Source organism: Takifugu rubripes, chromosome 1, assembly GCF_901000725.2.
Source record: "Takifugu rubripes chromosome 1, fTakRub1.2, whole genome shotgun sequence".
Taxonomy (NCBI): Eukaryota; Metazoa; Chordata; class Actinopteri; order Tetraodontiformes; family Tetraodontidae; genus Takifugu; species Takifugu rubripes.
The window spans coordinates 4,745,637-4,759,804 of record NC_042285.1 but is presented as its reverse complement, the minus strand read 5'-3'; the positions used below and the strand labels follow the sequence as shown (position 1 = coordinate 4,759,804).

The 14,168-nt window shown below is 47.7% G+C and overlaps 2 protein-coding genes across 5 annotated transcripts in view; both read right to left on the bottom strand.

The window, feature by feature from the left end:
- Positions 1 to 462: 462 nt before the first annotated feature.
- Positions 463 to 2,424, bottom strand: ppifb (peptidylprolyl isomerase Fb). Its single transcript, XM_003961171.3, has 6 exons — positions 2,169 to 2,424; positions 2,012 to 2,042; positions 1,658 to 1,746; positions 1,475 to 1,571; positions 1,150 to 1,225; positions 463 to 861 (listed from the first exon to the last, which is right to left on the bottom strand). Exons 1-6 carry the CDS (start codon positions 2,319 to 2,321, stop codon positions 726 to 728), a joined length of 582 nt encoding a protein of 193 aa, XP_003961220.1. The 5' UTR covers positions 2,322 to 2,424; the 3' UTR covers positions 463 to 725.
- A 1,469-nt stretch (positions 2,425 to 3,893) lies between these two features.
- Positions 3,894 to 14,168, bottom strand: part of LOC101063332 (zinc finger MIZ domain-containing protein 1) — an 80,826-nt gene continuing 70,551 nt past the window's right edge. For 2 of the 4 annotated variants that reach the window (XM_029836973.1, XM_029836976.1), the window contains 18 exons: positions 11,217 to 11,352; positions 10,756 to 10,870; positions 10,410 to 10,630; positions 10,134 to 10,335; positions 9,712 to 9,987; positions 9,447 to 9,629; positions 9,287 to 9,364; positions 9,043 to 9,211; positions 8,818 to 8,959; positions 8,499 to 8,709; positions 8,303 to 8,408; positions 8,063 to 8,223; positions 7,911 to 7,978; positions 7,761 to 7,829; positions 7,433 to 7,674; positions 7,199 to 7,362; positions 6,839 to 7,105; positions 3,894 to 6,744 (listed from right to left, as the gene is read on the bottom strand). In XM_029836973.1, coding sequence (XP_029692833.1) covers positions 6,637 to 6,744; positions 6,839 to 7,105; positions 7,199 to 7,362; positions 7,433 to 7,674; positions 7,761 to 7,829; positions 7,911 to 7,978; positions 8,063 to 8,223; positions 8,303 to 8,408; positions 8,499 to 8,709; positions 8,818 to 8,959; positions 9,043 to 9,211; positions 9,287 to 9,364; positions 9,447 to 9,629; positions 9,712 to 9,987; positions 10,134 to 10,335; positions 10,410 to 10,630; positions 10,756 to 10,870; positions 11,217 to 11,352 — 2,918 coding nt within the window. In that variant the 3' untranslated portion in view covers positions 3,894 to 6,636. The remainder of the gene's footprint in view (positions 6,745 to 6,838; positions 7,106 to 7,198; positions 7,363 to 7,432; positions 7,675 to 7,760; positions 7,830 to 7,910; positions 7,979 to 8,062; positions 8,224 to 8,302; positions 8,409 to 8,498; positions 8,710 to 8,817; positions 8,960 to 9,042; positions 9,212 to 9,286; positions 9,365 to 9,446; positions 9,630 to 9,711; positions 9,988 to 10,133; positions 10,336 to 10,409; positions 10,631 to 10,755; positions 10,871 to 11,216; positions 11,353 to 14,168) is intronic. The other 2 variants (XM_003961169.3, XM_029836967.1) reach the window with 1 other exon arrangement.

Genomic DNA, 14,168 nt, shown 5'->3' with positions numbered 1-14,168 from the left:
TTTATCTGCCGACTTGTTGGGCGTCTTCTGAAGTGAGCACCTAGATCAGGCCTGAGCCAACGCTTGCATGTGGCTCTTTGGACCGAAGGTGAAAGGCTGACATTACGACATTCACAAATCCAGATGTTACACACTTTGACATCTCAGCCCAGCCTGCTGTATCTCAACACATCTGGGAAGATTTATTCTAGCTGTATTTAGCCGTAGCTCCGCTGACAGACTCCGACGCACTAAATCCACGTCGACCCGCACGAGTAAAACGCTTCCCCGAAGATGAAGTGAAGCTTTGGTCTGAGGCTTCCAACGATTTAGCCTCTTTTAAACGTGGATTTAGCAGCCGGCGCGATAATGAGATCAGATTCACTCATTCTGAATTATCGCCAGAATCCGGTCTTTAAATCTGTGGTCGGAGGTTTCAATGATTTCTAGTGCCAATGCTTCATAAACACAAAAACATGGTCATACATTACAAAAAAAAAAAAGGTTTATTTCTTTAAGGATTCAAATCAGCAAGCAGCGACCTAAAAGTAAACCCGTAATCCCGATGTTTTCTAATTGCCATGTGGAGGACGTTAGTGGCTTTGTTCCTAGTACCGGATGATGAAATGCAGCGACAGGTGAGCAGCTCATGCCCCGACTGAAGCACAGGACCTCCGTCAACACTCGCCAGTCCAAATCACAGCCAGTGAGAGTTTGGACCCCATGCTAGTAGCAGGGTTGGGGGGCTACTGGAGCTCTCCACAGTCTGAGATGGTGATCTTCTTAGAAGTCCGCCCAGACCGGGAACCCAAAGCCTCCACTTTCTTGATCACGTCCATTCCTTCTTTCACGCTGCCAAAGACAACGTGCCGACCATCCAGCCTGAATGAGCAGAGAGAAGATTAATACCCCCCAAACAGAGGCATCATTAAATTAAAGCATTTTTTGGACTTTCAGGCCAAAACATGACAAGAATTCTCTTCATCCAACAGAGATTAGATCCAATTAGAGTAGAAAAAAAGTCACCGAAACAGCATTTCTGAAATAACTGGACTCAAACTTCGTTTTAAAGCTTATTAAAGGTTATCTCGGTGTTCACTGCCGATGTTTCTGGATTCTGTTTGAGGTACACATCAGATTTAACTGGGTAACAAATGAATCAGCACGTACCATTCTGTTTTGGCGGTGCAGATAAAGAACTGGGATCCATTGGTGTTAGGTCCAGCATTGGCCATAGATAAGATGCCTACAGAGCAGCAATTAAACCGATAGTCAGACAAATGCCAATCTAACAATGTGCAATGCTGCCACCTAGTGGCCACAACGAACATAGTCTTCCTTAATTTGTTGCGTTTACTGTTCGAATTTTTAATCAAAAATACCCAAATATAAAGACCCCCCGGAACCAAGTCCTACACGACTATAAGCGGTCTTACACATAAGTTTCAAAGCTGCCATACTTGAATATCAACGCGTAGTTGTAATCAATGATAACCTGCTCCCGTGTGCTTCAGTTTGAAGTTCTCATCGGGAAACTTCCAACCATAGATGGATTTTCCTCCCGTTCCATTGTGGTTGGTGAAGTCTCCACCCTGAAAGCACACATAATCTCGCTGATGTTGCACTACAGCAGCATGCCGGGCAACAGGTGACACACACTAAAAAGCGTAAGTCATACCTGGCACATGAACTGAGGGATCACCCTGTGGAAAGTTGATCCCTTGTAACCGAAACCCTGTTCTCCTGTGCACAAAGCTCGGAAGTTCTCTGAAAGGAGGAAAATCAATGCATAACTTTAATGATACAGTATATTTGATTTCAAACTATTAATGTGTGTGACAGTGGCAGCATTAGTCACGTGTTTGCTACAACTTCTAAACAGGAATATTCAATATTTTCACCCGATTTTCAAGTTTCTGTCAGACCCTATCATGTGCAAACCTAACTGGTGATACATACTGCATCCAAAGTATGAGATCTAAGTGCGGCTAGATTGTTCCTAAACGAACTGGGCTACCTGGGACTAACTTACCTGCAGTTTTTGGCACAACATCAGCGTTGAGCTGCAAACAGAAAAATAAAGGTAATGAGGGTATCCATAAACCAAACTGTGACCCAAGTCAAAATAAGGAGATAAAAGAGTGTTACTGCAGACTCCACGTTGGCATTTGAAACCTGTTCCTTCCTACCTCAAAGGTTACCCGCCCGAGGTGCTGGGTGTCTGCGGCAATGTCAAAGTACACCGTCGGGTTTTTGTTCGCCGTGGCGGGTCCGTTGCTGCACAGACGAGCGGCCGTGAATGCCAGAGAACATATTTTTATCCTGTTCGATAAAAACAACATGTTTTTTGAAAAATCTGTGGCTCAGATGATGCACACGGATCAGTAGTCTACAAATGTCACGCTTACGAGACAACTCCGGAAGTGTTTGCAGTGAAACCGGAAGTACTAGAAGTATTATAAAAATGGCAACTTTTCCCCTGTTGTTGTTGATGTTGTTTATTAATCGAATGGCAAAAATATAGGAAATTTACTCGAAATTCAAAGGAGAAAAAAAGGGCGACAATCTAAATATTTTTTTCCCGATCCATCGCGAGATTAAACGTGATTTCGACCACAGCCCTCAAGGGCTGTGTACTTGTTAAATCTAAAGTCATGATTAAAAAATTCTTCTGTACAAGATTATGTTTCTTTCTTCGATTTCTATAATCTAACCATATATAAAACAAATTGAAGGCAACCAATTTTAACAAATGAATATTTTCAACAAAATATGTGTTATGAAACACCTGTACTCAAAGAACAATACAGTTTAGCTACTTCATGGCACCAATTGTCCCCATAAAAATCTCATAATAATAATAAAAAGGGTTAATGTTACAAAACTGACTTTTGACCTCTTTTTGACCTCTGCTCTGCAAGTTGGATAAACTTTGAGTACGTCCCCAGAACTCAAAGATATTAAGATTATGTCTCATAATCTCAGATGTAATATATCCATCTTCTTAGTGTATGCAATTACCTAAAAACATGCCGTTCTTCAATTAGGAGTCAGATCATAAGTTCTGGGCACATGAATGTCGCTCTTCTTCTGCAGTAGGTCAGCACAGACAGCCAAACACATTTTAGATTCCAGTAAAAATATGTACAACGCCTGACATCTGAACCAGAAATGCCAACATCACCACAGGTTCTATAAAAATGCTTTTAAAGAGAGGAGCGAGTTAAGGACGAGTCAATTCACCAGCTTTATACTGACCTTCCTCCTCTTTAATAAATCCCTGAGGCCCAGGGGGCAGACAATGTGAAGTACTGAGGAGATCCAGACCTTGAGTCAGCATTTTGGTCGAGAATATAAATGGGAAATTACCCAAACATGATTTTTCAGTTGAAAGTGAAGCCGAAGTACCTGCAAAAAAACCCAAGCAGACCTGACTACAAGTCAAAAAATCCAACTGTAGCTGTAGCTGGTCGCTGAGCTCTGGGCTGCACGTAATAAATATAGCTTTTAAGGAACCGCAATGTAAGAAAAGACCACAGCAACATCCATCGTCTGAATACATATTTATTAGATAAATATTAGGTTGTCACATCATCTAACTACATACAGTTCTGCAAGACTAAAAATCACAATTAGTTTCTTTATTTTCTGACCAGTTTAGAATATGAAATGATTGTACATACGATGTACACAATAGAGACAATGGCCACATTGCATGAATCATATTGGATTGTGTCGTTTTCCAAACTGCTCCTGATATCAAAAAATTGTACAAAGTTTGGATTTGGTTACAATTTTCTGAGCCCGTCACTTCCTCTGCCTGCCCCCCCCCCCCCCCCCCCCCCCCCCCCCCCCCCCCTCCACCCCTCACCCATTTAAATTATTTCTTTTGTAACCTTTTCCTTTTTTCAAAATTTATTTTGGAAGCTTTAGCACCTTGGAGTATGCAGGCGACAGACTAGAACACTTAGGCTAAATATTACATGTAAAACATGGCTGGCCCCATTTCCCACTAACAAAAGAGGTGAAATTATATTACAGCGAGGGAGCAAAAATGTTGAGAGAAACCCACAAACACGAACTAACAAGCTTCATTTTTCCATATTCAGCCACTTCCAGTAGAGGGGTTGCAAGCTTTTTATTATTCTGAAGAAACAATGCACATTCCCAGGGAAAATGAATACATTTCTGTTCACAAGTCTCTATATTCATTTACATATATACAGGAATCCTTGGGACGTCTGAATTCGCCCTCAGCTTCTTCTCCAGGCCAAAGTGGCGAGCGTGCCCTTACTCTCTGTATTTCTCTTTTTTTTGTATTTTTATTAAACAACTTCCCCCTACAGAAATGGCCCTTTTACCGTGATTGTGCAGCTACAGGTTTGCCGTGCAGCCCTCCACACACCCAGCTGGCTCGCGTCAAAGTGGCCGCAAAATATGAGAAATACGAAATGATGAGGCGTTTCGACTCAGACGGGAGTGGAAATGAACATGTGTGGCGATCAAAGAGGGACAATGGCGGCGTCTCTTTTGTGGCCTTTGTCACGTTAAACATGTCAGCATGCTAAACTGGTGAAGGGTGAGTGCTCACACAGCGCTACAGTTGAAAGAAATCGGATTTCTAGCCTTACAGATAAACAAGGAAATCAGTAAAAATAACTTACCAAAAACAAGGGGGATAAACATGTTTATGGTCTTATGCTTTTTTCTTTAAAAGCCCAATATTTCTATAACAAAAATATAAACAATATCATGGATTTCTTTAGAATATGGTTGTGATATATCTTTAAATACCACTGTGTATGGACAAATATGATATTCACATAGCTTGCTAATTACAATGGAAGCCAGCTGACACTGCATCGTTCTGCAAACCTCCAGAATCGCCAAGGAAATGAACTCGGGACTGAAGGTTTTGTGAGGGAAAACAACGACAGAGACCCGAGGTCGAGAAGTAAAGACGCGACAGCAAAGAAACCAAATAAACAGGGGCTGAAATAGCTTAAGAGACGATCGGCTTCCCCGCGAGGAGACAAGACGTTTGTCGTGTGCTGGTTGGACACAAGGTCAGTCGGGGGCGCGTAGAGGTTAGGTCTGATGACCAGGGGACAAACATTATCAAGATGATACAAAAATATTCACAATGATATTTACAGAACAATAGCATTTCTTAAAAAATAATACATTTGCATACAGAACAGCACTCTTTTCAAAAAGTGAGATGGAAAAGAAACATGGTTTTCTCCAATACTGCTTTTGAAAACAACTTCTAGAACAGCAGTGATGGGTCAGCTGTCTTCCCCCTATTCCTCACACACTCACACGCACTCACTCTCTCACACACACACATTAGTGCACAGGACCAAGCAAAGACAAGCGCCTCCATTCTCATTCCACTAACTTTGGTGATGTTGAGCAGCCCCTCCCCCTTCAAAGTTTGATAGATATTTTAATTATGCAGCAACACAAACAAGAAAACAAAATACAGCATATGCAGCTGGTACAGGTTCCACACATCATCAGGCTTAGCACTATCCCTTCAATGTTACTGTTAAAGAAATCTGACTAAATCTGACAGGAGTCCAAAGAAGCTTCGGACAGGTGAGACTGAAACACACCTTTTTCTGTTTAGAACGAAGAAAACAACGAAGACTCGGAACAGTTCCGAACGAGGGCTTGGCACACATGCACTTCGTAGTTGACTCGAACAGCAAATCACTTAACAAAAACTAAAAAAAAGAAAAAAAAAAAGAGCACGGCCGTCGCTGTGATGCCGGGGGCTCGCGTGGAACAGCCGGCGCGCAAGAAGCCGTAGCAGCGGGAAATAAATGCAGCAGGATGGTTACAGGAACCCCAGTCTCCCACACCGTACCTCTAGTTTCCGTTAAAAAAACGTTCCAATCTTATTTTTTTTCTCCTCGTCTTAAAGGGACCAAAGTGTTCTTTTGAGCTGATATAAACACGTAGGTATCAAATTGGTGAAAAAAGTGAAAGCCAATCACTAGCAAAAGCCCCCGATCTTGGTTTTTTTTTGTTTTTTTATATATATTTCTAAAATCTCTGTGCTTTAAAATGACGTGGGATGACAAAAAGGGTAATTAAAAACAACATAAAAATGGTGCCGCTAACTGGACCAGTCAGGGAATGGAGCTGTGGTACCAGGAAGATGGCCTCCGGGACTGGAATAACATCATGGATGTAGTCTGGCCAGATAGTGCAGGTATTTTTTTTGTTGGTTTTCTGTTTTTATACAGTGAATGTTTTTCTTCTGAAATAAAATGTGAATAAAAAAAAATTGCTACAGCACTTTCCTAATGTGCACACGTACACCTGTGTGGCGCTTAGAAATATGAAATCAAAGGAGTATAGCTGCACAGTTTAGAGTATCGCCACTGATGAGAGGGCTGGGTCGGGTGGGGGCGGGGTCACGCACAGCCCCGCCTCCACCGACGGCATCTTTGAGTCTTAACCTCTTTCGTTTGATGCCGGCTGGCCAGTGAAGTCTGTACACGAGGAAGAGGAGAACGGGAGTGCATCTTTGTGTTTGTCAAGTACAGAGCAGCCTGCTCAAGGGGGGAAGGGTGTGTGTGTGTGTGTGTGTGTGTGTTGGGGGGGGGGGGACAGTCTCGAAGTGTTCGTGTGTGTGTATGGAACGCCTCAATTGTTTTCGAAGAGCGATAGAAGGTCGTCGTTGCTATTGCTCGGGAGGTCCGGAGGGTCCAGGTATGAGAGCAGCTCATCCGGGTTGGCCAGCTCTGGAAGCAGCTGTGAGGAGGAAAGACGCAACTGTCAGCCTGGCGTTCACATTTCTTTTCATTTTTTTCCCAAAATTCCGCTCGATTCAACGATCAAGACTCACGTCTAACGATGGCTCGGGCATGTCGGACCCCGCCTGGCTGTCCAAATTGCTGGAAGAAGGGTTGAAGGACAGGTCGCCGTGGTGATGGTTGTTGGGGCCGGGCTGCTGCTGCTGCTGCGGTTGCTGAGGAGGCGGTGCTTGTCGTGAGGGTTGAGGAGGCCCGCTGTGGTGTAGCTGCTGCCCCGACTGGCTGCCAGGGTGTGAGGAGGCATGTAAGCTCTGCTGCAAGGGTCCGTGCAACTGGTCGTTGCTGGCAGAGTGAGGTATCTGCACAGAGAAGGGGGGAGGAGTCAGACTGTGGTTGGGGCAGGCTATTTTTTAGCGGGTGGAGATCTTGAAGAGAGTGCTGGGAGAACTCACTGATTCAGACAGGTTGTGGGAAAGCGGCTTGTCCTGGGCCATCATGCTGCTGGGCACGTCGGGCGGGTGAGACAGCTGGGGGCCGTGCATGAAATCGTTCATCGACGTACCGCCAGGCGTGACGTGAGGGAAGTCAAAAGTCCCGTGGCCCTGGTAACTGTTGCCTGGCGCACAAAATGCTAAACGTCAGCAAAATCCCCACTTGACCCATTCCCGCCTGACTGGTTTCCGTACCTTGATTGCCGTATTCGCCGTTTCCACCTTGCTGAGAGGACGATAACGGGAACGGCGAGGGTCCTGGTCCAAGCTGAGCTATCATATCCATCACATTGGGCATGATCATCTGGCTGGGGCTCATCGTTTTGAACCTCTTGGCCAGCGGTCCGTCCGGATCCTCCTTGATGTGGACTTCAGATTTGATGGCCACCGGCCGCCAACTACACGTGGGGTCAATGGTGACTTCCTCAAACTCCGAGCTGGAGAAACACAGGCGGGGTAAAACGGTTAGGGAACAGGTTAAGAGGAAGGTGTGCTTCGGATCGCTGATCTGGCCTCAGGTTACTTTTGAATGGCGTTCAAGATTCCCCACATGTACTGGTCCACTTCGAGTCCCTCCAACAACGCCGTTTTACTGCAGAGGGAACAGGTCCAGGTGGTTAAACACTGTGAGATGTTGAAGCAGCACAATGTCTTCCTACGATTAAGAACTCACTTGCATACAGGACACCGCCACGTCCCCCGCTCGCAGTTCAGCTGTAAGTACGATTCCAAATCGAAACACTGAAAGAATGAAAAAAACATCTTTTAACCCCCTTCTTTCGTCAACGCTTGAAACCCTTAAGTGTTGTTTTTTTAGGCTTTTACCTGAACGTGTTTGCAGTCATGACCTCTCGCCGGAAGCTGTATTCGTCGGAAGGTGATCGGACACTTGAGCGAGACCTTGATGGCGGTCTGCTCCACGCCATCCTCCCCATTCAGCGCCGCGTTGCCTGAGGACGCGGCTACGCTGCTGAAATTCCTCTTGACTGGGACGCAGAAGCAGAGCGGCGAGCGCTTAGAGAGGCTGATCGGGACATTACGCGGCAAGGAGAACTGCGTGCATACCTTTGGTGATGCAGTGCTCTGCGGGGAGAAGCCTCTTCTTCAGCAAGCCCTGGAGGACGGAGCGGACCGAAGGCCTGTGGACCAGCTGCAGCACAAACAAGTGCGACTGCGAAAGGAAGCGGCGTTGTCACCAAAGTCCTCGTAAAGGTCTATTTTTAACATCCCCTGCCAATTATCTCATGTCCGGTGTACTCACGCAGCAACAGGCGGTGACTGTGATCTGGATGGTGTTCCTTCCAGGCTGGCAAACGTGCTTCAAGTGCAGGGGTTTGTGAGAGGTCTTGTTGTCGCCGCGCTCGATGGTGAGCGGCGTAGCGTTGACGCTGACTTGGACCGACGCCGGCCAGTTGGTGTTCATCTGACGGTCTTCGTGGTGGTAGCACTTGAACTGCAGCTCCAGGTCCGATCTGCTTGGCAACGGGGGTCAAGAAGTATTAGGAGCGCGTCCCGTAAACAACCCTCACCATCGGGCGGATCGCTAAAACCCACTACAGCATCGGCGCGTGGCGCCTTACCTCCACATGAGCGTCTGGTGCACCGACGGCCGTAAATGGAAGACGTGGTTGCTGACGGCGAGGTTGTGTTCTAACCTGAAGGGCTCGAGGACCACGCCGTCCCGCACCGGGAACGTCAGCCGCAGCTCCTCGTTGTGACTGCCTGCATCAACGGAGGGGAAGAATCCCAGTCAGCTGATTGGAGACCTTTTAGAAATACCACATTTTGTCATTCCCCCCACTGACCTGGAGGGGGAGGAAGAGAGGTGATATTTGGTTTAATGTCAGGAGGGAAAGGCGGCTTCACGTCCTGGTTCGGAGACAAGTACGGAGGTATGTTGCTTCCTGGGGTCATTGGTGGTGTTGGGTTGCCCGGCACGGGGGAGTGAGGGTAGTTACCCACCGGCCTTGGTGGCTAAATTAAAAGAATTGAGTTAGTGACAGCTAAAACATGTGGATAGGCAATAAGCTGAGACCAAGATGGACGTACCCCATTCATATTACCCTGGTTGTACTGATATGCACCCCCAGTGAAGTTATTTGTTTGACCATTAAAAGGTGGCTCTTGCTGTAAATTAATTTAAAAAAAGATATTATAATGCAGTTAATAAACACTTATTGTGATAAATATTCACTGAACAACTTGATACCTTATAGTACTGTCCCATGGCGCCGCTCGGTGGGGGGTATTGGCCCTGCAGCTGCTGTCCTGGCATCCTATGGCCTGGGTAGTTCGGGGAGGGCAGTGGCCTGGAGGCGTTGGGTGTAGGGTACTGCCCCTGGTGGGTAGGGAACTGGTTGTTTGGTCCATACTGCTGTCCACCATAGTTTGGCTGTGGAGGCAGGTGGTGGTGAACAAAGAGTCAACATGCGGCTAACAAGGCACATTCAACATGCTGACTTCCCGGCACTCACCTCCCCTGGATATGGTCTTTTCATGCCCTGCATACTCATGCCTTGTGCCCGGGGTCCCGCGTACCCTTGCTGGGGCATCCTTTGACTATGGGCACCAAAAGGCCCCATGCCTTGGCCCCTGGGCTGGTTCATTCCAATGGGAGGCCCACTCATGTTGGACGCATTCATGCCTGCGCCCATGTTTCCAGGGAGCGATGCGGGGCCGCGAGGCCCTGGCTGGTTCATGAACTGGCTGTTGTATGCCTGGTTTGGTGCCATCTGAAAAGAGGAGCTCATCTGGAAGACAAAAACCTTTTGATTAAACTTCAAACGCAAATGAAGTGCCTGTTGGCGTCAACAGATGACTGTACCACCCGTAACTGTGACCCCCGACCCCGTTAAAAAACTGCAGACACACAAAGCTTCAATTCCTCTCATCTTACCGGACCGTATTGGTTCATGTCCTTGTTCTGGGTTTCTTGCAGTGCGGCGACAGCCGCCGTGGCGGTGGCGGTCGCCGTCGCCGCTGCCGCCGCCACAGCAGCGGCGGCGGCAGCAGCGGCAGGCTGGGTGAAGTCCGAAGGAGGACGTGAATGCGGTTGGATGCCCATCCCTCCTGGTCCTCCATTAGGCCCTCCAGGATAACTATGAGGAGGAGAGGAGAGGGTAGAGCACATTTCCTAAAGACAGACTGGGGAAGGAATCCTTCGTGCACTTACTTGTTTCCAAAGCCTCCTCCTCCTCCAGGGTAGCTGGGCCGCCCGTACATGCCCTGCTGCATGTATCCTTGGTTGGAGTTGCCTTTGTTGGGGAATTGCTGCTGAGGACCAGGAAACTGAGGAGAGTTCATTCCTGGATTATTCCCAGACATCCCCGAGCCCATAGGGTTCCCCCCGGGGTTCATGGGGTTGTTGTTACCAGCCATGGGGTTCACCAACATCTGTGGATGGCAGACAAACAATTAAGGCAAACCAATCAGAAAACAGCAACCGGGCCCGTGTAGCTCGTAAAGCTGTCACACTGAAGTGCGCGAGGCCTAGGCCTCGAGGATTTAAGGGGACTCACCTGACTCTGCGATGTGTTGGTCACGCCCCACACTGTTGTCACCACAGACAGTGAGCCTGGCGGCTGGTTGTTGTTCTGTTGCCAAGGAACTGAGTCGTAGGGAAAAGACCCATCTCTGAAGGGGACGGACAAATGAGCATCGTGCACACACACACACACGCACACACACACACAAATATTTGAGTAAAAGAACAGTCAGTATATTTACTTTGGCTGAAGGACATGACTGTCACGATTACACAATAAAAGCATGTGCTTCCTGTTAATGGATATAAACACTGTTGTATTTATGAGCTACATGTACTCAGATAAGGTATTGCCTGTCCCTGTTGACTGCTTTAGAAGCATTTATTGCTGGAGTTTGTCAGGCCAATGGTCCATTAGTGACATCGAGGCACTGCCAACACACACAAACACACCTCACACGCGTAGCCAAAAAGTACAGCAGCGTGAACACTGACCCATGTGAGAGGCTGGGCTTCATGGAGCTCATGGGGGGCTGCATGGGCACTTTGCCCGGAGGCTCATTCGCCCTGTTCTTCTGGTGGCGGAGGAGCAGGAGGCGTCCCAGTTCCTCGCACCAAGACGACAGAAGAGCTGGAAAAGAGAGCGGAGTGTGTCAGCACTGTTGGCTTCCTGGGAAAATAACTGCAGAGGTAACAGTTTTCTAAAGCACGCGCAGCAAAAACTGAAATATGGGGTGAGGCAGCACATTTCCTTCTGAAAATGCATCACTGACTCCTTTGTATGAACGCTAACACGCTGTTTCGAGGAGCAGCAGGAGTTCTTCACCCTAAAAAATGGGGAAAAAAAGCTAAAACTACAGCCTAAAGAAGACATTGCTGGTTATTTTCAGGTCAACACCATCAATAAATCAGTCTGGAACTAAGCTGCACAGTGCAGGTCAGTAAATATTTGAATTATAGGCAGCCTTTCATTGGTCGACACCACAGCTGGTGTTCTCTTGGTTCATGGGAATCATGAGAAACGCCATCAGAAGATAGCCAATCCATGCCAGCATTCTAGGATTACAGAATACAGGTATACAGTTGGAGCAGAGACAGTCATTTCAACAAAGTGTGTGATCTTCCTGACAAAAACAGGGGCGACTGATGTCATAAAAAAGATCCAGCCAGCATGTCGCTGCAGCTTTGGGCCACTAGGGGTCACTCTGGTCCCACACATGTCCTCCGGACCTTCTCTCCTACCTTCCTAGCTACCTACACGTTTAGGCTCCTACAACTGAGCGTGCTTGATCATCGCATATGCTTTTCATCAGCAGTGCATGGTCTTTGGTCTTTTTTTTTTTAAACAACTACAAAGGACTCGCTCTACGATCTATGCTGGCCCTATGTCGACGGCAGTCTGCAGAGGAAGGAAATGCGGATTCAATCAAAGAGCAGGGCAGCCACCTCTTCTTGGATTTCACAGTATTTCTGCTCCCACCGAGGAGAAAGGGAGGGGGGCATAGCGCACGCATAAAAAAAAGCCATGTCAATATGACAGCAGACAGTGCGGGCTGACCTCATATGCAGACGATTCGCCCTGCTGCCACGTGCACTGCACACATACCCAGGGAGGGAGACTAGGAGATATGAGCTATTAGGACTGATGGGGGGCAGGAACAAACAAAACCTTCTGACTCTCATCGCGAGAGCTTATAAACCTGTGGGCGTGCAAGCTTACCATGCACACATGCATGTTGGCCTGCATTAACAGATAAATAGGACACAAAATTGTCCTCTGCACACATGCAGCGGCTCCTCTCAGAGCAGCGCACCCCGAAAGGCACCTCCTCTTCCTTTCATTTAAACACCGAGCACACCAGCCTCACTCTGTGTAAAGACGAGGGCTGGAATACAAAAGACTTGTACAGATGGTGCCAGCAGTCTCTCAGCCTCTCCCTCCCACTCCTTTAAAAAAAAGCAGCACGGGGCTCGGGCACAGAGGCAGCTGGGTTTTTCCTCCTTCCCACCAGCTCATGCTCCTTCACTCCCCCCCCCCCCCCTCCCCTGTTCTTGGCAGGGCAGGTGCCAGGAGACAGGCTGTGCTGTTCTTCCCCAGGATTGATCTGACGTCGCCATGGTTGTGCTTTAGTAAACAGGAAAAGCCTCTCAGGTGCTCTTTCTACTAAAAATGTCACACTCACCAGCAGATGCGGTGATTCAGGGTAGATTTAAATGTGCTTCTGGGCCACACTGCATCCGTTTTAACAGCTTTTGATTTAGCGTCTGTGCCTCCAACCATTACTAAGAAATGCCCCCTTTGGACCCAGATGGTGGCGCACCTCAGTGGTTTGATATACTTGACCTCCTGGTCGGTGCACCGGCCACCACGACCGACCCATTGACAAAAACATTTGGTTGCACCTGCACAACCGCTGCAAACCAGCTGTTGGTCTCGTTTGTTCAGCTGGAATACATGCTTCAGTTATAAAGACATTGTCAGTTGTCACTGTCTTTACTCTTTGTTGGGCATTGTGTTTGTTTCTCCAACGATTTCAGCTGGCTGATTTCCCTATTGGACCCGGCCTCATGACGTTGCGGCTCAACTCGAGGAGCTCCAAGAACTGATTTTTAATTAAAGTCAAATTCTCAATATGCTTATTACTAGTGTCTTACAAGTTAAGCTCTTCATGACATTAGTCAAAGCTCCACGTTTATATCTCCTAAAGTAGGACGCTATTATTCAATGATGAGTCTGGGGTAAAAAGCTGAACATTAGGTCCAATCATGGCTAACAGGCTTATAAGTGCTGTGTGTGCACTAGCGCAACCTGCAGTGTTTCAGCAGCACACTCGCTCTCCTCACAGACCTCCTTTTGATGGAGTGGGTTTTCAATTGAAGGGCCTGGCCACCATCCAGCATGTTACAGCTCAATTAGGCTCATTATTCTCTTCCAACAACGGGTATCTTGCGCTTTCTCAGTGTTGATAAACACGGCTGAGTTTTAGCCTTTACCAGTGCCACCGCGAGGCTGTCTGTCCAATAGGGGATCCCTGTTTCGCAATAAACGACCGCAGGGCGAAACTACGAGGTCCCGGCTCGCTTCTGCGAGAAGGGGAAGGAACCGGCAGCACCGCGTGGCATTTAAGGAGAAATCCCTCCACTGACCCGGAGACACCGCTCCCAAAAATCAACAATTCATGAGTGAATCAAACTGCCGTTTATTGCTCCAGAGCTTTTCTCAGCTCTGTTTACATTAGCCTCCCCACAGTGGCACTGGGTCTCACTCTTCCATAAGGAGAGCAATCCGTTTGCTTCGTAAATAGCCCCCCCGGGCCCGCCCGAATATGAGCCGCATTGATATTCCAGTGCTCAGCTGTGCGGCCTGATGGTCATTCCCGGTAAACGCGTCTGCCAGGACTCGATGGGTGGTTCTGCAGCCAGGACAGCAGCTTCCAGCCTTGGTCT

Coding starts and splice junctions, on each gene's coding strand:
- ppifb (XM_003961171.3), bottom strand. CDS start 2,321: ATGTTGTTTTTATCGAACAGGATAAAAATATGTTCTCTGGCATTCACG. Junction 2,043..2,168: donor TCGGGCGGGTAACCTTTGAG/GTAGGAAGGAAC, acceptor TTCTGTTTGCAG/CTCAACGCTGATGTTGTGCC. Junction 1,572..1,657: donor TCCCTCAGTTCATGTGCCAG/GTATGACTTACG, acceptor GTGTGCTTTCAG/GGTGGAGACTTCACCAACCA.